Here is a 27,512-nt window from a genome sequence, read left to right on the forward strand (position 1 = left end):
AAAGATAAAATTCTAAAATACAAATTTTAGTTTTTATATTTTTATAGTTCCAAAATGGGAAATGGGAAACAATATGTCCCCGCAAAGATGGCCAAAATCCTTGTCCTTGTGAGGACATTTTTTGATCCCCATGAGGAAAACAGCTTATAAATCATACTAAGTGATGTTTTTTGAAAATATAAAAATGCGGTGGGTTTGTGTGTGTGTGTGTGTGTGTGTGTGTGTGTGTGTGTGTGTGTGTGTGTGTGTGTGTGTGTGTGTGTGTGTGTTTTACCCCTGACAGACCCCCGTGCACGACCAGCTGGTGCCAGAGAAGAGCACCATGGACACTCTGGAGCAGATGTGCTCCAAGGACATGGCCAGTCAGCACACCAGCTACGACTGGGAGCTCTTCATGGCCATGCATGAGGTAACAGCCAAACCAACACACAAATTAGTCACTGGCACAGCAAAATTCATTACATTTTTTCATGGCAGCTTTCAGTTACATCAGTGTGATGCTTCTATGACATAATGCTGTAAATATCAGTGTGTACTTGGCATCTCACACAGACATAAATGTCACGGTATCCGTTCGAGGATCAAACATGTCAGAGAGAACGAGTCATTGAAACATTTTACAGCCGAGCCGTCTGAATCACACGCCTGACTTACACCTGCTGGGTAAACAAATATCTGACGTCTGCATAAGTAAATATCAGATGAATGCAAGGAAGTGAAGTGGACACGTGTCATTTCAATGACTATTTGTTTTACATTCAGAACAATCAAAAACATCCAAAATTCACCTGAAACAAGTACAGAACAGATAAAAGCAACTCTCATCTTGTAGAGTTCTACTAATAGTTTAGTTGAAGAACAAATAGTTTATGAATGGGAAAAAAATACAATTATTAATCTGTTTTGTTTACATTTCTTGTTAAATATATTACTAGTGTTCAAAAGTTTGGGGTCAGTAAGATTTTATTAATGTTTTGGGAAAAAAAGTATCTAATGCTTACCAAAGCTGCATTTATGTGATCAAAAATACAGTAAAAACAATAATATTGTGTAATATTATTACACGTAATCTTTTTTTTATGTTTTGTAAAATCTAGTTTATTTTTGTGATGGAAAAGCTAATTTTTCAGCATCATTACTCCAGTATTCAGTGTCACATGATCCTTCAGAAAACATTCTATATGCTGACTTGGTGCTCAAGAAATATTTCTTATTATTATGAATATCAATATTGAAAACAGTTGTGCTGCTTAATGTTGCTGTGGAAACCGTGACAATTTTTTTCAGGATTCAATGATGAATAGAAAGAACAGCATTTATTAAAAAAAAAAAAATATATATATATATATATATATTTAACATGATATTATATCATATATGTATGATATTATAAAACTAGGCACAGCGTGAAGTGGAAAAATTGGTTGGAAAAGTAATAAAAAGTTAATTAAAAAGTTAGCAATTAAATGAAAAAAATATATATTTTTACACATTTTATTAATAAAAATAAACAGTAGTTGCCAAGCAAAGTCTCAACTTACCACATACAAATATAGAATATATTTATCGACATACTATGTACTCTACATAAAAATATTTAATTAATTAAATTGGACATTTTAATTTAATAAGGGTTGATAGTAAAGATAGTTTGCTGTACTACAGGTAGAGCTGGTCTACTACGTTTTCGGACGGGAAAAGTTCCCAGGAGCCACTACGGCTAACCTCGAGCGGTTTGTCCGTCGCTTCAACGAGGTTCAGTACTGGGTGGTGACTGAGCTGTGTCTCTGTGAGGACCTGCTCAAGAGAGCCATACTACTGAAGAAGTTCATCAAGATGGCTGTTGTGTGAGTACAATAGCAATTCACAAGACGATCGGCTGCCATACAGTACGGCATACACACTAGTGGAGGATATTCCACATCTGTCAGTGTTTAATCATTAATGCTATTACAATAGTCTCTCTTTACGTCATAGTCATACTATTGCATAAGTTCAGCTTCATGACATCAATTTGACTCACTGAATCCATTAATTCGCATAATCTTTAAACAAACTATTTGTGTTGATTTTGTGTTTTGCAGCTCTACAGCTAAAGCATTTGTAGAATAGTATGTACAAATTATACCAATATATGTAAGTAATAAATGCAAAAAATATATATAGTATACAATATGCTGTTTACAGCATTTTTTATTATTTAATAATGATTGGTTATGTTAAAAAGCATAAAAATGACTCAAAATTCTGAATACATTATATTTATTTGTAAAAAAAATTATAATAAAATTGTTTTTGTTAAAGTCAACATGAAACGGAAGTTGCAATAGTCTTTTCTTCCGTTTTGTTATGAATATCCGAGAATATTCTGCTTCTAGAACAAGAAAAAAAATGTAGGGGCGGGACTTGATTTTATCCACTGGGAATTGATTTGATGGTTGTGGTTTGCTATTGCTGTGATGTCATGTGAGTGACAGATGTCCCGCCCTCACGCCAGTAAATGCATCATCAGAGAAGAGAAGATGATGCAAGAGGGAGGGGAAGTTATTTTGATTAGATTATGAGGGTACATAAATAAAATAATGATGTGTGTTGTGTGCACAGATGAATCATTAATAATAAACACTCCAATATTCCATTAAAAAAAGAATTTTCCATTTTAAGGTGACTTTAATTCATGACCATTTTTATTGCGCATGCCCATTTGTGAATACTAGGGGAAGCCAAAATATTCTAATATTCCAGCCGTTCACATGACAAATAACGAGTTTTGTAATATCATACCACCAATAATTTACAGTGAAACAAACATTGTACAATGATTTGATCTATTTCAGTTTAAAAGAGCAGAAGAACCTGAACTCATTTTTTGCAGTGATGTTCGGCCTCAGTAACAGTGCAGTGCAGAGGCTCAATAAGACATGGGAGGTAAGGACAAGTATGTTCTCTTAGTCTAGACAAATAATCTTTTGTTGTTTTATTTCTGTGTAAAATACCAGCATCAACATTTTTTGCAGTGATCAATAACACATATCGAAAGACCAATCATTTAAATGCATTCACGAATGTAACTATAGCATATTATCACCCAGCTCTGAATATGTATGTCCAACTTTACCCACATACATAGTGAACTCGCTTACGCCAATATAGCAAATCTCAACTTAATATCATTGCAAAATGTAAACTATATTATCAACCAGCTCTAATCTTCTAAATGCATCTAGAAGATAGACATGAAGATATTATGAGCATTAACATCACGATTTTCTGTAAAGCTGCTTTGAAACAGTGTGTTGTGTGAAGAGCTCTATGCAAATCAATGACTTGACTTGAAATATTGCTGTTTATTTTCTTAATGATCAGAGACTCCCAAACAAAACCAAGAGGGTCTACTGTGCATATGAAAGACTGATGGTAAGAGCAAATGATTACATGGTTTTGTCAAGATATGTCTATGTACTCTATGAAAAGTAATCATCTATGTGTTGTAGGATCCATCTCGTAACCACAGGGCCTATAGGCTGGCTGTAGCCAAACTCAGCCCTCCGTACATTCCCTTCATGCCTCTGCTGCTTAAAGGTACTGAATCTCATTGACATTACTTACCATGTATGTCATGACTATTTGGTGGATAGCAGTCAACTTAATCATCAACTTAATATATCACCTACTTATTTCCCTGTACAGATATGACGTTTATCCATGAGGGAAACCAGAACTACACTGATAAACTGGTCAATTTTGAGAAAATGGTGAGTTTGTGGTTAGAGTATTGCATTTAATTGAAATAATGCTTTAAATTTAAACTCCATGCTTAACATGTGCTTTTTACCTTATTTTCAGCGCATGATAGCCAGGACTTTGAAGATGATTCGAGAGTGTCGAAGCCAGCCTTACGGTACGGCTCCCCCTAGTGGAGTGGATCAGAGGACGCCACAGTTTAAAGAGATAATTCACCTAAAAATGAAAACTTTGTCATAACTTACTCGGCCTCAAGTTGTTCCAAACCTGTACGAGTTTCTTCTGTTGAACACAAAAGAAGGTACTTTAGAGACTGCCGGTAATCAAATAGTTGGCAGCAGCCATTGGAAGAAAAAAAAATACAAGGAACTCAATGGCACTGTTTGGTTATTAACATTCTTTAAAATATCTACTTTTGTGTTCAATAGAAGAAAAAAACTCATACATGTTTAGAACAACATGAGGGAGAGTAAATGACAGAATTTTCATTTTTGGGTAAATTATTTTCCCCTCATGTCGTTTAACTAATAATTCTAATCTGAACTCTGCGACTAAGAGATATTCTGTCATTGTTGTGCTTTTGCAGTGCCTTCGTCTCCACAGAAAGGCTTGACCGAGAGAATGTTCTTGGATGCCCAAGCTATACGAATATCAACATGTATGTTGTTTATTTTACCTCAAAAATGATTTCAAAAGCAGAGTGGAATACATCAGCATACATTTGATTTCCCCCTCTCATATCTTGTAGATTCAGAGCAGTCCTTGACCCTGCGCAGTGCAACCAATGTAAGACTGTACATCCAGAACCTTAAAGTGATCGACAATCAGAAGAAACTAACTCAGCTCTCCAGAGCCATAGAGCGCTGACACACCGCAAAGACTGCTTTTCTTCAGTCCGTCCTGCTCCATATTGGAGAAAAAATGACTGAGGGAATCCATGATCACCTTATGTGTGGTTAATTGGTGTAAATTATCGCACACTTTGTTAAGTCAGTGCTGCGTGGACTGTGATAAGCCTTGCATTGGCTGGTAAAATGCTGACATTTCCTTTTGATGCCTTATCAGAAGTGTTTCTGATCTGATTGCTGTGACTGTTTGGGCCGTATCTGACATACTAGACCATGAGCAAAGAATTACACTTCAGTGCTGCTGGCATTAACTGTTATTTATTCTTATATATATATATAGAATGAGCATGTTGATTCTGACTACGTCTCTTCGCCACATTCTTTCCAAATTAGCAACACTGACTTAGGCTGTGTTGTAGAAACAAAGTGGGGTAAAGAAGTTGTTTTAGGGACAAAACCCTGAAAAATGTCTTAGTTAATAAACATTATATAGACTTTTGTATGCGCTAACTATGGTGTAAGCGGAATAATAGACTAAACCTCTGGATCATAGAAAACTAATGCACAAAAATGCATAGTTTTTTCAATAAATCTGTGGTTTTTCAGCACTCATTCCCTATGTAACAGTATTATGGCCTGTTTTGAATATTAACCTTTGAATTTCATAGCAAGCAAGCACCGGCGAACAGACTGTACAGATTATCACTAGCTGCTGTATATAAAAGCCAAATGACTCCAAAATACTATGAAGAGAGCACAAACAGTTTTGTAGACATTATATATGAAAATATATATCTTATGCATTTTTTCTAATGAAGTGTTTATTTTTTATAAATAAATTATTGAACATTTGTGTTGCTATTTCTTTTTTTTTTTGGTTTAAAATATATTGTGCGTTTATGCACCAAGTATCCACTATCAAAACCCAAATACAAATTATTTTCCCCATCATGCCAAATCATTTTAAAAAAAACAACAACTGAAAGATTTATTTAAAATGCAAACTGTAAATACAAATAATTACTTGAACATCCCTCTGATTCTCCCCAATATGGGGCGATGAAATACGTCAAATCAGTATCAGCTGAAAATTAAAATAATCTCCTCACCAAACATATTTACAACTCAAAAAACACAAACTGGGTTTGGGGCCATTTTTAAAAATAGAAACAAAAAATGAAGACATACCCAGTGTTTCCCCCCGCCTAAAATACAAAAATCTCAAGGCTAAAATCGAACTTTTGGAGGAATAAATAATTTTTGAAAATGTACAAAAGAGATTCAAAAAAATTACGAAGGATTAAATTGGTGTCTGTGTCAGTTTTTTTGGTTGTGTACCAATTCAAACAACAATATTTGCTTGCTAAAACCTGCATATACAATAAATGCAGTTTACATTTGACATTTCACCAATCAAATCTCTTTGGCAATTAAGTCATGTTTCTGTATTTTTAGACTACAGCACTACACAGTTTTTTAAACATCCGGGCTAATTTCAACCCTCGAACTGGGTGTTGTCTTCAAATAATCCTTATTTCTGAGAACTTTACTAAAATATAGTATAAACATACACGTGAAAAAACAATTTGAAATGAACTTGGAAAAAAAAAATACAACAATATTGCACTTCCATACAGATTTCCTACGCATCCCACAGTTCCAGCTGCTTTCCCTTTCCAGGTGTCTCGCTGAAACAGGAGATTCCGATCCCGCCACTTCAGCACCATGATGTACGCAGGCATTTCTACACTGACTGTGGCCCTCCACAAAAATCTCTCATATCCTCACATCCACACGCGCACAAAAGGGACAAAACAAAAAAGTATACAGGCGTATTTCAACATTCAGTCCCTGGATGAGGCCTGCTGCCTTGGAAGAGGTTTGCTTTCAGTTCATTTTGCACCAACATTTGCGGAAATCTCGGTTCAAGTCCACAGTGGTTCTCCGTTCACCCACAGAAGTTTGGAGGGACGACCCTTCCGCTCTTTGGCCCAAGAGTCTGTTAGAGTAATGGCAAAGCACAGCTCTGCTTCAAGGCATTGGTGAGGTTTCACAGACTCGGTGCGGATCCAGTTGTGTTCCCAGATGACTTTTAAGGCGACGTTGCCGCTCGGTACCACCGAGAGAACAGGACAGAAACGGCTGACATTCAGTAGGGAAGAACAAACGCCTTCCGGCGATGGATCCTGACGATATTTTCCGCGGAAATGCGTCACTCGATCACCATCACCTGAGAGTGAAACCAGCTTGGCTTGTTTTCTTTGGAAGATACAGAGGTGACTGAGCTGAAAACATCTCCTTCGAAGTGAAAACCCATTCCAATAGAAATCACATGACAAAACATAAAAACATTTAAAATGTCTTCATAAAAAAAAAGAAGAGGAAAAAAGACAGCAGGTAAATGGAGATGAGGGTCCATGATGAAGGTTCATTCTCACTTTCAAAACACAATAAATGAACAAAACCTGTATCAGTATTTTTGGTTTGTTGTGAAATACTGCATAGACCTTTTTTTGGTTCAAACATGCGTGTGTGTTTAGTGAATTAACGCGCTAAAAATGCTACACTGCGAATTTAAAACCAAGTGAAATTGATAAAAAACGAAACGCTCTTAATGTTAGTGCAGGTTGTGTGTGTCTTGAGCATTTGCTGCTGGGCAAGGCAAGTGAACCTGAGCTTTGGTTAAAATCAACCCAAACTGTTTGTAAGTGGTTGGCTATAAGTGGTGGTTAAAAATCGAAACCCACATCAAGGAAAATTCAACAAGATAAAATAAACTATGTCAACATTCATTTGGCTTTTAGTCCTCAGGGTCTCGTCATCTAGTGCAGTACAGTGAAGATCCAGTGATCTTTCCTCCGTATTCCTCTACTGCAGTCTAGTCTTAGTCTTTGTTAAACAGCAAGAAAGCTTCTCTTTGGATGAGCTCTGGTTAAGAACATTCTTTGGGACGTGTTCTCCGAATGCTCTTGTGTAGTTTAGGCCTCGGATGCAGCCTGAGGTTTGAGCTGGGCTTTTTCCATGGCGGTGCCGTACGGAGTTCTCTTGAAGAAGCCGAGCTACAGGAGGCAAGAAGAGGAGAAAAAATCATTTACGATTGGCTATATTGAGCGCGGTCAAATCAATGAATCGCAAATAATTGCATCTAACAAAATTTGTAAATATATATATATATGTATAGTTAAATTAAATTCCTATTGCGTAGAATAAGAAATAACTTACGACTAGTTACTAGCTGGCCCAACAAAGTAGCATTATTTTAATCAAATTGAGATACAATTGAAGTTTTTATTAATATTTTGATTCAGTTTAAAATTTTTTATTTTCCATTTTCATTTAATTTTAGATAGATTTTGTTGTGTATTTTTGTCATTTTTAATAGGTTTTCTTTTTAATGTCCATATGGGTTTTATTTATACATTTTTATTTTAGTTTTAGTTATTTTAGTAACATCTTTTTTTTATATTTGATTTCAGTTAACGAGTTTACTTTATTTAAAGTAAGTAAAGTTTTTTTTACAGTTTTATTTTCAGTTTTAGTTAACTATAATAACCCTGCAAAGAAGGATAAGAACTTTTTCACATTTATTTACAAATTAGTCCTACTATAACTGATAAGAATTTGTTTATGCTTAGTTAGAATAGTCTAAGAATAAGATTTACGATTAGATACAAAATAGCCCGACTACAAAAGATAAATAGTCGTACTACAATAGATTAGTTTCCAAGCTAGTTTAGCTATGGTTGATACAATTTAGTTTATGGTTAGCCACAAGTTAGTTCCATGAAAGAAAAGAATTTTTATTCAATTCGACTGTGAAGAATAAGAATTGGTTCACGATTAGTAACAAGATAGTCTGACTAAGAATAAGATTTATGCTATAAGTTACAAGTGTTTCTTAATGTATAGGATAGTATTTAACTTATAATTAGAGACTTGCCTACCTACAAAGATTAAGATTTGTTCATGATTGTCAACTAGTCTGGCATCAACAGATACAAATTAGTTAACAATCTACTTCTAGAATAAAAGGGTAACATTTATTTAGAACTAGCTACAAGTTAGACCCTTTATTAAAGTTACATGTTCATTTATGATTAGTTGTATGTTTTAAAATGACTTTACTATTGATGCAAAACCTGTTTGTCTGCATAGGAAAATAATTTGTTTATGATTAGCCATCTTGAGCTAGAAATCAAAATGGCAGACACTGACCTTGTAGAGGACGTAGATCAGCAGTGCGAGCAGCAGAAGGCCGGCTAGAATAGCCAGAATGATGATCCACAGAGGAACAGCGTATGTACTGTCCGGCTTATTCCAGACCACAGGAGTCACCAACTAGTTAACAGAGAAAACATGACCGTCACTGGATGATTTTAAATAAGAACTAAATAGATTATGTCTGGTGATGAACATGAATGAGATTAGATGAGAAAGTTTACCTTTTTAGCACCGCTAGGAGTCACCTTGGGCAAAATGGCATATGGCATCTTTTCCACTTTGTAACTAGCAAGGCACTCCAGAATAAAGGTTTTATAAGGATTCTGCAAATAAAAGCACAAAAACTACATTTGCAACCTCGATATGAGAAAGAAATCGAAAATTAAAGTCTAGGTTTTACAGAAAATAAATAAACATTATGGATAATATCAGTAATCTCTATGTTTTGAAATAAAACAAGAAAATAATGATAATAATGATGATATTATTAATAACAATATTTTATTGTGTACATTGTATAACTGTAATTTAGTATTTTTACTTTTTTTTATATTACATTTTTTAATTCTCAATAGCTTTTAAAAAATAAATATGTAAACATTACAATTTAAGAGAAAATATATATTAAAATATAAATTTATATATGCAAAGATTCACGCACACACACACACACACACACACACACACACACACACACACACACACACACACACACACACACACACACACACACACACACACACACACACACACACACACACACACACACACACACACACACACACACACAACATATGTAACACCAATTCAGGAAAGAAATAACAAAAAGTCTAGGTATTGTAGAAAATAAATATACATTTTGGATAATATCAGTAATCTCAATTATGTTTTGAAATAAGAAAATAATGATGATAATAATAATAATAATGTTTTGTTTTGTATATTGTACAATTATAATTGTGTATTTTTTTACATATATAATAATATAATATTTTTATTTAAATTTTTTATTTTTTAAAAACAAATATGTAAACATTACAATTTAAGAGAAAATACAAAACACACACACACACACACACACACACACAAAATTGGTAACCACGTAAAACTGCATTAATTTAAATGTGCCTAGTTTCATTAATGTAACAATCCCACTAGCATCCAGATGGGGGCGGTATTGCTTCACTGAATCCCAGTGTTTCTGGCTTTGGTTCTCACAAAACCCCTCTGACATTCCAATCCGCTGAGCTCTCAGGATTTCTCCTAATGCATTTTCAATGCACTCACTTATAAGCTTTGTATTGGCTAGAACTGCAGAGAGCGTGTAAGGCGTCTCTCAAAAGAGCTCCTGTTTGGAGACATCATCTGACTCTCTTTAACATACATGACAGACACTCACACAGGAAGCAGTCACACTTTACATTAAAAACTATAAAGTATAATCAATTTAACCAGTATAATCATGGGGCAGACTTTGAAAGGGATGCAAGCTCTTATTTGAGTCTAAAATAAGACTTGTACGTGCTTTTATTGCAGTATTAGTAATAATCTAGAGAGACGACAGCTTTGGACTGCTTGCACTAGGGTTTTCCGCTCACCTCCATAAATGTTTCTGCCCAGATTCGCGAGCGAACATGCAGTATGGCACTCGTCCCTCGCTCCAATAGGCCAACGTTACACGTAAGAGTCCAGCAATCCACACTGGAGCAAGACTAGCACATCAGAACAACAGAAAACAGAGGAGAGAGTTAATAATCAGTTTATGGAAGTTAACAGAACTATTTCATCACAGTGCATTTTAGCTCATGTCATAACTCATTACAAACCCTTCATAACTGCAGTTATTCAAATAAACAATTGACACTGAATTGTAATGATGCCATAAAGGATGAGCCCTTTAAACAAACACATATCATGCAAGTTAAATTTCCTGGCCGAAATAAATAAAATCACCATAAAAGCATGCCTGGCTGTCATTTGAGACACAAGCATTAATTAAAAACCCAACAATAATTATGAATGTGAAGATCCGGATGGAGAGATGGGACCATGGGACAGACATTAGCGTCACAGGCCAGCGGCAGTGACAAGGGACCTAATGTAAGCGTCTTGTGCAATGACTGCTTTAAATTAGTGGGAAATCACTAGAAGAGTCACAGGACTGTAAAATCCTGCCTACAGTTGCCTGAAGTCACATTCCAACCCACAGATGCAATAACATTTAGCTCACTGGTTTTTACAAGCTGTGCATTACCACGATCATCATCGGATCCCTGTAACATCAAATTCGTTTCATTAGGAGGGTGTGGGAAAAAATGATCACAGAACATACATATTTCCCTATAGTGGTACCACCCCAACTTTACATGGGCCCCCCAAGCTCTTGTACTGCATTTAATATTTAATATAATATTACATATTATATATATTACAAATAGTTTTTTTTTAATAAAAATAATTTATATTTATATATACACACACACACAGTATAATTATAAACATTTTTAATTAGATTTATATGTAAATATATTCCTGTATTATTTTTATATATTTTAAATCATTATGTACATTAATTATTCAAGTTAAAACAAGAAAAACTATTTGCCAATAAGATAAAAAAAATACTAAATAAAAAAAATATATATATGGAGTACAATTATAAAAAAATTTAATAATGTGTGTGTGTGTGTGTGTGTGTGTGTGTGTGTGTGTGTGTGTGTGTGTGTGTGTGTGTGTGTGTGTGTGTGTGTGTACTTGATGTAAATATATTCACGTATTATTTTTATATATTTGTAATTTTTATGTACATTAATTATTTAGGTTGATTAATGGTTAAAACAAGAAAAACTATTTGCCGATAAGTTGATTATAAAAATATAATATAATATAATATAATATAATATAATATAATATAATATAATATAATATAATATAATATAATAGAATAGAATAGAATAGAATAGAATAGAATAGAATAGAATATATGCAAAAAGGTTTATCTCTTTCAATATTATTATGTCTATTTGGTAACACTTCACAATAAGTTTCCATTAACATTAGTTCATGCATTAACTAATATTAACTAACAATAAGCAATTCATGTTTCAGTATTTATTCATCTTTGTTAAGGTTAGTTAGTAAAAGTATAACTAATCATTGTTAGTTCATGTTAGCTCAGGTCCATTAAATAATATGTACAGGTACAGCCTTTGATTTTAATAACGTATAAGTAAATGTTTAAATTAAATAAGATTAATAAATGCTTTTTTTCACTGATAGTTCACGTTAACTAATGTTAACAAATGAAGCCTTATTGTAAAGTGTTACCGTCTATTAACACCTCATCCTAGTCGAGAGATGTCAAACCTACGTTGGACATTGAGTCCTGTAACACATCTCCACTGTTCACTAACAGAACACGTCGACAGAGACTCCTGCTCTCCCTCAACAAAATCAGCACAAGGGTACAGGCGAAGGAATAAATAGCCCTCTAGGAACACTTCATCAAGCAAGAGATGATAAATGTGGGCGATTGAGCGCATCAGGCGACAAAGCCCCCTTTCATTTGGTCAGGTACAGCTACCTACAGCTGGACTACACAAGCAGCTGCTGTCTGAGAGAGCTGGTAGCTGGAGCGGTTAATGACGCAGAGAACAACGGGGAATTAGAGGGTAGAGCGAGGACATTTCGGCAGACCCATCACTCTGGAGAGTAATGAGGTCATTAATGGTCACGCACATACGCAAGCACACAAATACGCACTCATGCACCTAGACCGACCAAGCAAAACATCTTTAATGGCGGCCAATCAGTCAGAGTAGATCTTCGACCCTGTGTGACTTGACCTTCTTCTGAGTTACACTAGTGAACGAAAGGTCTCGCTGCATTCTCATGACCTCAAGACGCCATATTGGATGTGTTTGTTCAACATTTGCATTTCTCAGTGAAGGTAATCCCGAATGCATCCAAAAATGGTGGTAAAATATTGAGATAAATTGAGAAAAGGCTAAAGTTTTTTGAGTGAATGCAAAAGCATTTTAACAATTTTTCCTCCCGTTTCATTTTTTAAATCACTATGTCACTTTGGGATCTCAGTACATTTAATACTGAAAAGTACTAATTAAAAGAAGTTAATTTTAATTTTAAAAATTGACCATTTTAACCAATATATGGGTGGTCTATGAATTTTTGTTCCAAAAGTAAGAGTATAATCCCAGCTGAAAAGACCCAACCAGGTTCGGCGGAGACCATTAATGTTCTCTACAATCAACTTAGCTCACGATGCTTTTGGGAAATGCAGCCCTGGTTTGTTGTTCTTAGCTGCTGTAACCCTTAAATGCATGAATGTTTTGCCAATCATTTTGAAATAATCGGGTCTTTAGCGACCCGGATCTATATCTCACACGGATGGATCTCAACCTGTCCAGATAATATAAAACTTTTCTGATATTATTTATGTAAGCATATTTTGTTACCTTTTGGAGCTTGTAAGGGTTCAGTTTGAGCAGATGTTTTATACCATCATCACTGTCCTCGTAAGAGCTCATTTGCCAGTACATTCAACCTCTGGCTCATATTTGTGATCATATTCTCAAAACTATCATTTTCAAAAACAATATTTTGATCTCTGACGGCTTCTTCACCAGATCCACCATCAAGTGACAGTAACACTAATATTTGTTTGCGTTCAGTCCTTGCTCTGCAGTAAATCGCTGAGCCATTTAAAGTTTTGCTGATAATACTTCCTACTCTTTAGTTTTCTGCCTGCGATGACTCTGCCCTGCAAGTGAAACGTCACTTCATCATTGTGTATCAGACATTGCAACCTTGTGGAACCTAAGGTGAATTTCTCTTATTCAGTCATCAAAGATTCAATTATTGTTGAGCAGAAATAAATATATGTACACTATTACACACCTCGGGTCGTTAGCGACCCAATACAATTTTTAAAACATTATTATTTTTCCTTTTTATATTGTTTATATTAAATTGATAGAGGAATACTAAGAAGGTTGATGTCTTTAAGAAAATGAAGTAAATGACGTCCCGGTTCACTAAAGGCCCAAAACCTAAAAAGTTTCCAAAACCCACTCCAAAATCAGCCAACAGACCAGCCTGACAAAGCTAGGAGACTAACTAAGACCAGCAAGCCAGTACATGATGGTATAAGATGTCCCTTCAGCAGAGAAGTCATTACCTTACTAACTCTACTGGAATCAATTGCAAGAAGTGCTAATTGGGTTGTTTGAGTTGCTGACTATGCAGAGTGTTTCAAATGACTCACTTATGAGGTTCTGGTTAGGTTAGGATGTTGTGTTAGAAGGCAGCTCCCTAGGTTTCTGAACAGAGCTAATGTTTCACTCTCTTTCTTTGTGTTTTGCCTTCTTTATAAACTTTTTTCCCTCTTCACATTGAAGAAATCTCACCAGATTGGTCAGCTGAGACAGCTCAACCTTGTGCGTTTCCCTCTTCTCGATGTGGTGTTCCCGTGCCGCGTCTCCCAAAGGAGGCTGCTCGGTAGAAGACTGCTGGAGCTAAAGACAGAGTGAGAAAAAGGGAACAGAACATTGAATGGAAACTCACCACCCTTTTGTACATTGTGGACACTGACATCACGGTTCAATCTGTACTGACGCCCTCTGACTCAACACTGACATTCAGCCGTGTGCTCAACGGGAGGGACACAACGTGCAGGACACAAGGGGTATTTTGCAACAGATGTCTGAATTTTACTCAACTTCTCCATTGTGTAGACTCATACTCTTCTCAAAACCAAGAAAACACCCTAAACAGCATGAGAAACTGAACAAACAACCACTTCGGAGAGGAGTTCTGCACAATCCCAGATGTAACAGCACTTTTGTGTTACGAATCATCCAGACGCCCATCAGATGGGAGAGAATAGAGTGACAGCGGTGTAGAAACTTATAACTTGTAGAAAATAGAAATATGTCCCCAACTTGTTGGGAAATAATCATTACATGTATGGAGATTCAAAATCCTTTTTTTAACGTGAGATCCCTCATTTGTTCAGATCATTTGTGCGCTCTTGAAGAGGGAAGTGTTGTTGAGGGGTCTTTCATAAGCGCTCTGATTAAGCTGATGGCTGTGTTTATATAGACAGCAGTGGGACGTGAAGAACGAAGGGAAGCAGACTGAGATGAGAGTATGGCAGGAGGATCAAAGGCTGGTTTAATGCCCTTGGGTGGGGCTGTTCCAGGGACGGGGTGGACATATTAGGAATTATGGATGGATGGGTGGTGTGTTCATGTGTTTGGCATATGTATTTGAGACTGTATTGGGAAATACTGGGTGTTTCTGACAGGGGATGTCCCTTACATTTAGTAAATTTAGCTTGTCATCAACAAGCTCTGTCCCCTTTAAGAGCTTCTGTTCTCTCCTCACATGACTGCATGTGAGTCTCCTGTCTTATATCTTTACAGCATAAATTGCTACAGATTTACATCTTAAAAAAGAAAATCTCAAAAATATTTCTCAAAAAACCTATATTCGATTTTTTTCCTATGGGGAAAATTAAACACATTTTGAGTGTGTACAATAATTCTATATACAATTTAATACAACTTCTTTGTATTTAAATCAATCAAGCCAGCACAACAAATACAACCGTGGTATATAAATCCTTTTTTTCTCCCGTATTATAATAAAGAGAATGACATTTTTCCATTGCGTTAATGAGAATTCTCATGAAAATAATGTATTCAAGCCTAAGGGTCTACAAATAGGCTTCATTTTTCATTTTGGGTGATATATGACCCAGACACGTTCCTGATAAGTTTAATTTGAATGAATCACACGTAAACAGTGGTTGATAGAAAAGCCTGATAACACCTGATAGATCAAAGTCATGCACATAATGACAGAAAGCACTCCAGTATTATTTCCTTCATCAGTGAACCCTGATCAAATCTCTGCCCTGCAGTTAATCCAGGGCGTCTTACCTTGAGGTTCAAGGGGTTGACTATGTTGTGGGTGGTGCAGTTAACAGGCCCCTCCGTCGTGACCTCCAGTGGGTAAATGAACCTGTTACTTTGAAGTCTTGTGGGGCATCTGAGCTGAAGTAGAGTGTGACTGATGCGGCTCGGCCCGTTGTTCACCAACTGAGAGAGAGAGAGAGAGAGAGAGAGAGAGAGAGATGAGTGTACAGTATGTTGTCATAATAAACGCTCTCAACCGCATTGGTTTAACATCAAGGTTGCGGCTTTGTTATTTTCATGATTACATGTACGCCATCACAACCACAAATTTAAGTCGTGCTCCACAGGTGTTTCTGTACTCTCTGGTCATCATAAAAGGATGACTTGATGCCTTGTGCTATTTCAGAACCTATGTGTTACTGTTGGAGATTCTCCATGACAACTTCTCCATGTACAAGTTGTTTGCATGACTCATCTGCAGATTCCTGGCAGAAAGTATGTATAAAGAAACCAAACTGCAAGCAGCAATTACTGACATTAGAAAAAAGATATATATGAAAAGGACTTAAAATGAAATCCAATAAAAAATATAAATTATATTTTATTTTTTTATCTTTAAAAAAAAAAATTGTGTGTATATATCTATATATTTGGTGGTTCATGAAAACAAATCTTTTCATAATGTCAAGTCTTAAGGACAAAAAAGTAGAAGGGAAGACATTTTAAACCCTGCAAATTTAACTGCTAGTTGCTAGGCAGCCATACATTCCAAAATTGTACCATAGTGATTTATAGCCATTACGCTGGATTCCTATCAATGACAGGCCACTCTGGCTTCAAGTCCAACTGAAGGACTCAGACAAGGTCTTTACCTCGTAAGTGTGCTGGACGGAGGGTCCGACATCCTGTTCAACCATTACATTCTTGGTCAACTTCCAGTTTGGTGGGGGAAAGAAGACCTTGTCTGGTCTGGAAACACTGTAAAACAAGAGATAAAGAGAATATGAGAAGGTGAAGGAACAAGGAGAGCTTCCTAGTGAGAGTTCCAGAAGACCTATGGTCTGGTGAAGCACTTCTAAATGGGTTCTGCATGTGAACTCACCCCTGCAGAATAACATCAGACAGGACCACCACCTCCAACTTGTAGGGGACGACTTCACTCTGGGAGTTATTCTCATTCTTACTGCAGATGGACAGATGGAGAGCTTAATAAAGAGCATATTTAAGGGCATGTGCAACTAACTGACTTTATATTACAGATGCATGATATATCAGTGACCATAACAATCAGACTTTTTTTTTTATAATAGTAAAAAATGTTAATAAAAAAATCATTATGGCCAAAATTAATTATATTTTAAAATAAATCATTAAATGAATTATTAATTTAATGTTGTCAATCATATATTTTTAAAATATTAATAAAAATGTGCATTTATTTTATTTCTTAAATATATACATGCATGTGTATGTGGATTTATATATAAAAAATAATTATACACAGTACACACACATATATTATGTAAACAAACTTTTATTTTGGATACGATTAATCGCGATTAATCATTTTACAGCCTTAATATACATGTATATATTGACATGTATACATAAACTATACACACATATATAAATATATATATATATATAATTTTTTATATTTTATAATTCAAGCAGAATGATCTTTTACTAACAGTACTAGACAGTTATCCATGCTTGCTAATGTATAGATTTTATTCACTGTACAGTATAGTGTGAATGTTTATTTTCAAAAACAAATAAAGATAAGCTGTGTGTTTTTTTTTATATTCTGAAGTTTCATACCTGCGGATCTGTAGGTCAAACTGCACAAATTTGTGTGTGTCCTTGAGACGTGGTACTGTGAATCGCAGTCCGGCCCATAGCTGCAAAAAAAATTACAAAATACATTTCTAAATCATATCCCATAAGGTAATGTCAACTTTATTCCTCCATATATATATATATATATATATATATATATATATATATATATATATATATATATATACACACACACACACACACACACACACATACACACACAAGCCCATTTCATTCATCAGAAATTGAGCTAAAACGACCAAAGAAATAGAGAAAACACAAGCCATTTATCATAAAGGAGCCAACAATATTTGCAATGTCACAATACTGAATTTCAGCTGTCCACGAATTACCCCAGAGAATTCTCTAAACAGCCCACATAACATACAAATCACCCAAAATGCACTGTCTACCATAGCAACAGACTGGATGTTGAGGTTGGTGGAATGTTTCTTTCCTGTACTCCATCCAAAAAACACAAGTGGAAACATTAAAATGTATCCTCTCTCATTCATCTTAGTGATGTCATGTTTAGCTGCACTGTCAAAAGCACTCCAGTTAGTTACTACCCTCATCCCTAAAGTGCTGAAGTCACCTACACAACCCCAGTCTGCATGGGAGTTCTGCCTCCCTTTTATAATTGTGGTTTTATGCTCCCACAGCACGCACACAAACTCTGGCAATAAGACCCTATACGAGCGGCTCTTGTTTTCAATCAACTCCATGCGTGAGAGTTTGCGTGTGGGTGTCTGCGCGTGGGGGTAGGTGTGTTTTCTGAATATCTCATTAAATAAGATACGATTACGGATACGGAACAGTTGTTGCGAGGAACCTCTTTGGTGGTCCTGGAATCTAAAAATAATGACCTAAAATAACGTTAATAATAAAATTGCTGAATAAAACACCCAGATAACAACCTGTCTTGAACTAAAGAGAGAAGTGTTGCTGCACTGACTGAAACATACAGAGGTGTCTGGAATCACATATTGGCATGGAGCAGTTTGATCCATCTTCACACAGTGACATTTTGGAAAGGGAAACTCCACTCTCTATGAGGGTAGAGCCTAAATGACTGTCACTTCCTGCATCGCTCGTGGGAACTTCCTGCCTGTCCAAACATGATACAACACAGCCCTTAACAAGACCCCCAGACAGCACTACGAGCTGACTAACAGGTTAGGTGACTAATAAAGGTTACATGACTAACAGGACACACAATTATGGTTGCTGGAGGTCTGGATTTTATTTGGTAGAATGCTAGTTGTCAGTCATCAGAATTGCCACTTTTCCAGATGTTTCCAGATGTTTTTGATTACTGGATAAGGATAACTGGATTGTTAAAAAATAATTTTATAGAAATTGCACACACAAAACGCAAATGTGTGTGCAAGGAAAAATGTTATAGTTGAGAATAAATATAACTATAAATATAGATATATATCTAGAGACAATAGAGATATATAGATTGATATATAGATATAAAGACGATAGATAGATATAGAGACAATAGAGGTATATATATATATATACATACAGAGAGAGAGAGAGAGAGAGAGAGAGAGAGAGAGAGAGAGAGAGAGAGAGAGAGAGAGAGAGAGAGAGAGAGAGAGAGAGAGAGAGAGAGAGAGAGAGAGAGAGAGAGAGAGAGAGGTAGAAGTAGATATGGAGATATGGAGATATAAATGAGATATAAATACATTTCTATAGAGAATATCTATCTGTCTATCTATCTATCTATCTATCTATCTATCTATCTATCTATCTATCTATCTATCTATCTATCTATCTATCTATCTATCTATCTATCTATCTATCTATCTATGACATCATAAGATTCTACACAATTCCATGACTGTCAAAACAACAATTTTACAATTTTCAGACACACTGGGAAATTAGTAAGATTCAATCGGATTTGATAAAAGGTGCTTTTTCAATCACAATGTGAAACCTCAAGTCACTCTAGTGTGTAAACGCACACAAACAGAAAGAAGAGTGTAAGTGTGCTTACGCTGGTGCCTGATTTCATGGGGTTCCCCAGGTCACAGCTGAGGTAGCGGGTCTGATTTTCCGTCTCATAACTGCAGGTCAGCTGGGTCAGACTCTGTCCAGAGAAATAGAGAAAAAGACCTGTACATTTCAGAAAACACACACACACACACACACACCATACTCCTGACTCATGTCTTGAGTGTTTAGACCAGTTCTGGTACTACTGTTGAATGTTACATTTTTGCTCTAAATTACCCTTAGGGATGAAAATATGTTCAAGTAATTCATTAAAACTAGCCCATTTTATGCCCATGATCCTCTAGTGGGAGACACTCTTTCCTTGAATAGTCATCTATATATTATATCTATATATTATTATAAAGACATGTTGTTTATCAAATCAAATAACTGATTACTTCATTGTCATAAAGCAAAAATAATTATTCAAATTGTTAAAATATTTTATTTGAATATTTGAATATATTACATTTTATCATTTAATAAAAATATATTTTTTTATTAAAAAAATCCTAAAATGAAATACAAAAGACTGAAATAGTCTTTTTCTTTCTCTTAAATGTCCCACAGATCCCCTAACCACCAGTTTGAAAACCGCCACATTAAAACAACGACCGCTGTCAAGATTTGCCTCACTACGGGATTTCTCATCACATGTCTCCATTAACAAAAAACACATCTTTTCTTAAGTATCAAAGTAACAGAACAAAGGTCTTTCTCAGCTGAAATGCTGAACACATGTAGGAGTTAATGGACGGGATCTGGCACACGTCCGTGTAACAGGCAACACCTGGAGGGAGGGTCTCCATATCTCACCTCATTATTGCGGGCTATTCCGCTGTAGTCGGCCTCTGGTGGCAAGACCACATACAGCTCGGCTTCATAAGCTCCGCCTCCATCGTTCTTCGCGTTGAAAGTGAGGGTCAGAGAGTTGTCATCGCCCATGTACACTTCCTTCCTGTCCCTGCAGTACCCAAAACATGAACAAAACATTAAACTCTTGCCTTGGCATAGGGTCTGGGTCTTCCATAGAGCTTATCAAGTGCTGATTTAATCTTAGAGCAATAGTACAAACGTTGTGGGAGGAGTTATTGCCCAATGTTTATTTATACAGGCAGACGTTTGTTCAAATCTCTAACCCTGAATATAAGCAATAGCTTTAGTGTGTTAACAAGCACCATTAATTAATCAATTAAAAAGTAGATAGATATACACCTACATTTTGAAATTTTGTTGTAAAGTATAAACCATGGAGGAAATTACCATTTAAAGGTTTGGGGTCGTTATGATTTTAAAAAAAAAATGTTTTTGAAATAAGTTTCTTATGCTCACCAAGGATGCAGTTATTTGATCAAAAATACAGTAAAAGATGTAAAGTAGCATTGCATCCAAAATACCTGTTTTCTATTTGAATATATATTTTAAAATGTAATTTATTCCAGTGATGTCAAAGCTGAATTGTCCGCATCATTACTCCAGTCTTCAGTGTCACATGATCCTTCAGAAATCATTCTAATATGCTGATTTGGTGCACAAAAAAACATTGATGTGCTGCATAAATCTTTTGTGAAATCATGACACATTTTCTTCAGGATTTTTTTATGAACAGAAAGTTCAAAAGAACAGCATTTATTTGAAATAGAAATTTCCAGTGACATTGAAAATGTGTTATTTTTTATCAATCCGTGCTGAATAAAAGTATTAATTTCTTTCAAAAAACAGACAGTGTAATTCTGCTAATCTAGCAGTGAAATATCACCCAGCTCTTTCCAACAGGAAGCCCTTCCTCCTGCATTACACACACATTTCCTATTAAAAACCCCTAATTTCCATTGTAGCAATAAAGTTCGACATGCAACGACAAAGACTGTGAAACATTCCGCAAAGTTCCCTTTTTCTATTCCTACATGTTCCCTCCCCCCTTTCTTTTCTCTCTATATCTCAGACACAATGAGAAATTCCATGCGAGGGCCACACAGACGCTTCCAATTACCGCCTGGCCTCGTAAAGCCATGCTGGGGAAGCGGCACATACTGAATTCAAACACTGGTGGGGGACTCCAACCTACATGGAAGCCATCGCATGCTGCACTTTCATAACAAACCCCTTCAGATGACACACTCGAGGTCAGGGTCATGTCACGAGAAGGTCAAGATTTACATTCAATTGCAAATCAAAATAAATATCACGATCCTCACAACAAATTAACGCCAGTGAGCTCTGATAATCACATAGAAGTGATTCAGTACGAATGGTTTATTTGAGTGAAACCGAGAATTTGGCTGGGTTTCCTCAACATGGACCTGGGAAGCAGATGCTGACATTGGTACTTAAGAAAAGCCATGTTGTCCCAGGCATTCTCTGGGAAGCTGTCTAGATGTATTTTCACATTTTCTCCTAAAGAATAACCCCTCCAGTGAATTTCCAAGTCGTATTATTCCCTCTGCTTGTTGAATGTCAAGATAATCCAAATCACTCTGCGAAGAGAATTAATGCCCTACGCAGTTTCATAAATATGTGACCTTAAGACAAATGCAACAAATCTGTAATGTTATTGGTAAGGCGCATTTTTGCGGTCAAAGAATAACAGCAAATGCAAACAAATGGGTGTATAAAAGACAGAGAAAACACCCACAGATTTCACAAATCAAATGCAGAGAACAGCCATTGTAACTAGAGGGAAAAGGGGGCCGTGGAGATTTCCAAGCCCCAAATTTTCCAAACTACGTTTCATCTATCCAATTTTTTTTTAGTTTTTTTTTTTAACTAAGTCAGCCAATCCCAGCACCTGTTGCTTAGCCCTCCTTCCTGTTTTTTTCCCCACTGAAGTCAGTGTGTATCTGTGCATGTGTGTGTGTGTGTCACTATTCTCACCTGAGAAAACTACATCCATTACTGAGACTTTCTAAAAGCTGTGACTCATCATATATATTTATCTAAATATCTCATCTAAACAGTAGCTGGAATAGCAATTAGTCATTTCTCGAGACTAAAATTTGCTCTACTTAATTTGTGTTACTGCAAACTTTGCAACAAGCAAACTTAACCCCAGGGACCTCATCTATAACCGTTGCGTACGCACAAAACAGGCCCTGAAAGATGCGTACGCCACTTCCGACGCATAAGTTGTGATTTATAAAAACAAACTTTACGGGAAAATTTGCGCACCTGCACGCAAACTCTGACCCATGTGTACGAACTTTTTGGAGATGGAGTAGTTCGGCGACACCGATGGTGAGCTGGAGTTAAATATCTTTTTGGTCACTTTTAGACAGAAAATCTAAAGAAATTTATACATATACATAAAGATAATACATTACGCAAACATCCATCCCTTCTTAAATGTCCGCGCCAGCGAGCGCGTTTGGCCGTTTAGTGAAACTGATGCAGCCTATCTAAAACCGTACATTCATTATCCGTCCTAATCATAAATAGGCCTTCAGTACATGTTCACAACACAGGTTAAATAAATAAAAGAATGATTTAAACTATGTTTTACTTCTGATATAAACATTTAGATTAAATATGCCATTCTCATTAATGGTGTTAAACACTTAGACTAGGCTACATGAAATCATTACTGAGAAGTTACAACATTTTTATATTCAATAAATATAAATATTTGTTGTGAATGCAATGCTTTTGAACACTTTTCCTCTGGCATGCTGTGTTTTAATGATTTAACTACAGAGATTAATTGCTTATCATGATAATAGCAGATAGTCTGAGAAAATAGACCTTGTTGTGCATTATTTGCACAAAACTATCTTTCTCCATTAAAAATATAAATCAATTAAAAATACTATTTGGCCAGTGGAAAAGATTGAGAAAAACTTTCTCTGAAATGTATTTTACACTATTTGATTTATTGAAAACCAAGGCAAGGATAGGCTATTAAATAATTTTTACTAATGACATCCATATTACATATTTTCGTAATGTCTGGAACCATTAAACATGTTATCACGTGGATGAATAATCATATGTAGATGAGGATATGCATAGTAAAACTAGGCGTTGTAAGCTCCATATATGGTTGTTTCGGGGAGGAGACGCATGTGCGCACAATCTTCCGCTAACTGGGATATATGAAGTGAATTCAGCGCAGATTCTGGCGTACGCACGGTTTTATAAGTCTCAATTTTTGTTTGCGTACGCCATTTTTGGCTTTCGGGCGCACGTACACTTTTAGTGAGGATTCTACGCACAGTTTTATAAATCAGGCCCCAGGCCTTTATTTCTTTTTTGCACCTCTTGCTAATCATCTTACCCGTGCACAGAGAGTTTCAGGTCAGGGACGCAAATGTTGTCCTCTCCACAGTCCAATAAAATCTGGGCCTAGAGCAGAAGCCAGAAAAAAAAGTTAAGGTAAGTTACTGAATGTCAGAGAGAGATTATTGTATTGTCAATTTGCAACCCATTTTACTTTTGTAATGTGACTTATTTCTGAGTGAAACAGGATATTACATAAGAAAGAGAAACCTGATTTGGCCTTTCAGAAATTGTTTGGATGATGAATATTGGGCAACCAGAATGAAGCCAGGCAGCAGGGCTGCGCAAACAAAACTAGCCCAATGACCCTTACCCAAATATCAAAAATCAAAATAATTTTTTTTTTACAGTCACTGTATGTGTTATACACAATTCAACTTGAAAATCACTATATAGCAGTAATCAAACGCTGTTTTAAGTCTGTTAAAAGTCTGTTTTAATAAAGGAGTTCCTTATAAGTGCCCTTCCTCACAAAACTCATCATCTAGCACAGTTGTATCATTGTTAGAATGTAAAATGGGTAAAATATTTCAACACAAGCATTTCAGTCAAAAAAAACTTCAAAATTAAAAATCAACCCGCTGCAAGTTTAAAAGTAGCCTAATTCCGCGGACGCAGATCTATGCAAATACAGAACAAATGTAAGTTTGTATTTTTGTTTATTATTAATTATTTTGTTTATTATTGTAATTGCAAATCTATTCCAAAATACATTAAAAGCAATTCGTGCCAGTTTTTTTTATATATACCTGAATTAAAATTAATTTTGTTTCCAAATTCGAATTTCGCATAATCTTTATTATTATTATTTTTGTAGAAAAAAATCCATTTCAATTTCATGTTGACTTTAAAAGTAAAAGTAGAAACTTAGCCATTCATTTATTAAGATTGTGGAAAAAAACAAGATTCTCAAGCTCGATTTGTTCCCTCATTGAATGACTCCAATGTCACTCAAAAAGACATATAATACAATTCCTATAACCAATAATGCAATTAAACATCTTTGGGCACTTTACACAGAACAAAACTCCAATAACCCTTTACAAACTCCTATTAAACAACTGCAACTATTTTCAAACATCCAAGCAAAGTACTCATAAGATATTTGTAAACAACAGCGAGCTTCATTATAAACAGTCCTACAGTTGGTTCAAGTATTAGCGCACGATCGTGTAATCGTCAGAGGATAGTGCTGCCTAAAAATACAATATGACTATAAACAATAGCATTTGCATTGGTAAACATCACTTCTCAGCCGCCTGAAATAACAAGTTTTAGAATAGTAAACAACACTGAATGAATTCTGGGCAGAAGAGCAGATGTGTATTGGCTTCAAAAACGTATTGCACTTTTAAAGGAATAAAGAGCTATGGCTGTTCCTTCTGCCACCAACATCCACATCAGAGTCTGCCACCCCTAAACCGCATGCAAGCTGCACGCGACACCACCCAACTCTCACCACACACACAAATATATCAAATAAAGCACACACACATTAATGAGAGAGAATCCATATCCATATACAATTTATGAATGAATCTAAAACATTAAGAAAAGGCGAAAGTCGTGCCACGGCTAATTGCTTCCACCTGATGCCGTATCTACAACATGTGCGAGGATGACGCAACATGACGATGAGGATAAAAAAAATAGAATGGGAGATTAGAAAGGGCAAAGTGGCTCCCCTGTAATCAGCAATCGCTGAGCTCTAATTACAACCCACCAGTTTCCACTACTCTGAACCTCCAGGAGAGGGTTGTTTGGGTTCACAGCAGCAACTAAACAATTAGAAGCCCAAGAGAAGATACAAGAGGAGGCCACATGTGCATATGTCCAAGCTGACCCTTAGCCAAAACAACCATCAAGTGTTTTCGGAAGTGTCAAGGTCTGCAAACAGCATGATTGGGTCTGCAAACTGGAGGGCGCTGAGCGAGATCACTCACAACATTTATCAAAGGAGGTCCAAATCATCTCTCATCAAAAGGCAAAATGAATATGGAGCCTCACATTAATAGTCCCATGCAAAAAAACAAAAAAACACATGCAAGCTTTTTGTCAGATCTATTAATTTATTCCATTAATTCTCGAAAAGAAAAGCCTTAGAAGTTCGGCATAATCTCTTATTTTTTATTAGGAGAGAATATTATTTAATAAAGAAGTATTTTTGTTATGTTGTATAAATGTAATTACTCTATTATAGAAATATCCACAATTACTAGAGTAATTAATGATATTGTTGTTGCCATAATATATTTTATAGAGTAAAAATATTGTAAATATCTATAAAATTATATTGTGGTTACAACAACAATATATATATTTTTAAAGTTAAGTCCTCTAAAACATTTTTGATATTTATGTCATGTTTATACTCTATAAAAAATATTGCAGTAACAACAACAATAATGATAATTATATTTTTACCATATAAATATATCCACATTATTTTGAAGTAAATAAAAATAAAATTATTAGTAGTAGTAATAGTATTACCCTTTCATTATGAATATTGCATCTATTTTACACACACATACACACATATATATATATATATATATATATATACACACACACAAATACACACATATAGTGTATATATATATATATATATATATATATATATATATATTTCGTTTTTTCACAGTATTTTTTGTTAAAAATGCCATATTCATAATAATAGTGTAATATTATTAATAGTACTCCTAATAATAATAATTGCAAATTATTACAAAATGATATTTTTAGTGTAATAAAATTTTAAATTGAAAATAGTTTAACAGTTTATGTTTATTTTTTTAAATAATGTTAAACCAACATGAACAAGAATTTTCCTTTTGAATATCATGAATACACTCGTTTATCATAAATGAAAGAGCTTCCACTTGGCCCGAATAAGCGAAAGTTTTAGAAGGTCGCTCTGCAATCTGATCCATCGCTCTGATCCATCTGCAATGTTTCCAAGACCTCTTATTAGAATGACCATATGCAGAAACACAGCGGCCCATGTGCTCGGCACAGCCTCAATGACTACCGAGAGAAAACTGCCACCCAAAACGTTAAACCTAAACAGACGGCATATGGCCTGTGTGGGCCCGCCCGGAAAAAAACAGAAATCTATTAACCCTTTATACACAAAAACACCTCTACGGTGGAGTTTCCACAATGCCCAGAGAGCTTCTCCTAGTGGGACAGTGAAAAGTTCTCCGCTGTACACGCTACACATTTCCTCAAGCTCTCAAACAGCTTTCCAGACAATTTGGAGAACATCCCAGATGTATGTTTGATAATCTCATCATGAAGGGGGAGAAGAACACATCGCACCATGCAATATCTCGGTTTACTCCTGCAAAGCATTGTGGGATATCTGCAGCAGCAAATGTACGTACTTTCTGTTCGATGAGCTCCGCCGTCTGGTAGTTGAGGATGGGCCGCAGGCCGTGTCTGTCTGCCGCGGATTGAGGGTTCAGGCTGAAGTTGAGCGCAACGAAGATGGGAGATAACTTATCCCTGAAGTCCTTCTCATCCTACACTCCGAGGAAAACAGAGTGGGAGTTTGTGAGGAAGGTCAGAATGCAGGATGAAATGACACTCTTAATCCCTCGCTGCATTTTTTTGTGTGTTGCCGCTCTTATCTTACTTG

At 35.7% G+C, this 27,512-nt stretch overlaps 2 protein-coding genes across 4 annotated transcripts in view; one reads left to right on the forward strand and one right to left on the reverse strand.

Moving 5' to 3' along the window:
• The window catches only part of rapgef3 (Rap guanine nucleotide exchange factor (GEF) 3), a 38,501-nt gene extending 33,058 nt beyond the window's left edge, over positions 1–5,443 (forward strand). For 2 of the 3 annotated variants that reach the window (XM_077218384.1, XM_077218383.1), the window contains 9 exons: positions 284–409; positions 1,666–1,847; positions 2,838–2,928; positions 3,367–3,417; positions 3,495–3,582; positions 3,691–3,755; positions 3,847–3,901; positions 4,331–4,402; positions 4,493–5,443. In XM_077218384.1, the coding sequence (XP_077074499.1) occupies positions 284–409; positions 1,666–1,847; positions 2,838–2,928; positions 3,367–3,417; positions 3,495–3,582; positions 3,691–3,755; positions 3,847–3,901; positions 4,331–4,402; positions 4,493–4,611 (849 nt within the window). In that variant the 3' untranslated portion in view covers positions 4,612–5,443. Of the gene's footprint in view, positions 1–283; positions 410–1,665; positions 1,848–2,837; positions 2,929–3,366; positions 3,418–3,494; positions 3,583–3,690; positions 3,756–3,846; positions 4,046–4,172; positions 4,240–4,330; positions 4,403–4,492 lie in introns of those variants that run through there. The other variant, XR_013198318.1, reaches the window with a different exon arrangement.
• A 110-nt stretch (positions 5,444–5,553) lies between these two features.
• The window catches only part of itga5 (integrin, alpha 5 (fibronectin receptor, alpha polypeptide)), a 53,263-nt gene continuing 31,304 nt past the window's right edge, over positions 5,554–27,512 (reverse strand). Inside the window, exons 18-30 of the mRNA XM_077218382.1 lie at positions 27,259–27,396; positions 23,871–23,938; positions 20,417–20,564; positions 19,602–19,694; positions 17,573–17,652; positions 16,854–16,934; positions 16,624–16,729; positions 15,776–15,934; positions 14,240–14,347; positions 10,412–10,525; positions 9,035–9,136; positions 8,808–8,930; positions 5,554–7,651 (exon numbers count right to left, since the gene is read on the reverse strand). Coding sequence (XP_077074497.1) covers positions 7,571–7,651; positions 8,808–8,930; positions 9,035–9,136; positions 10,412–10,525; positions 14,240–14,347; positions 15,776–15,934; positions 16,624–16,729; positions 16,854–16,934; positions 17,573–17,652; positions 19,602–19,694; positions 20,417–20,564; positions 23,871–23,938; positions 27,259–27,396 — 1,401 coding nt within the window. The 3' untranslated portion in view covers positions 5,554–7,570. The remainder of the gene's footprint in view (positions 7,652–8,807; positions 8,931–9,034; positions 9,137–10,411; positions 10,526–14,239; positions 14,348–15,775; positions 15,935–16,623; positions 16,730–16,853; positions 16,935–17,572; positions 17,653–19,601; positions 19,695–20,416; positions 20,565–23,870; positions 23,939–27,258; positions 27,397–27,512) is intronic.

This window comes from Siphateles boraxobius, unplaced genomic scaffold, assembly GCF_051911475.1.
Source record: "Siphateles boraxobius isolate OS27281-9 unplaced genomic scaffold, OSU_SipBor_1 77, whole genome shotgun sequence".
In the NCBI taxonomy this organism is placed as follows: Eukaryota; Metazoa; Chordata; class Actinopteri; order Cypriniformes; family Leuciscidae; genus Siphateles; species Siphateles boraxobius.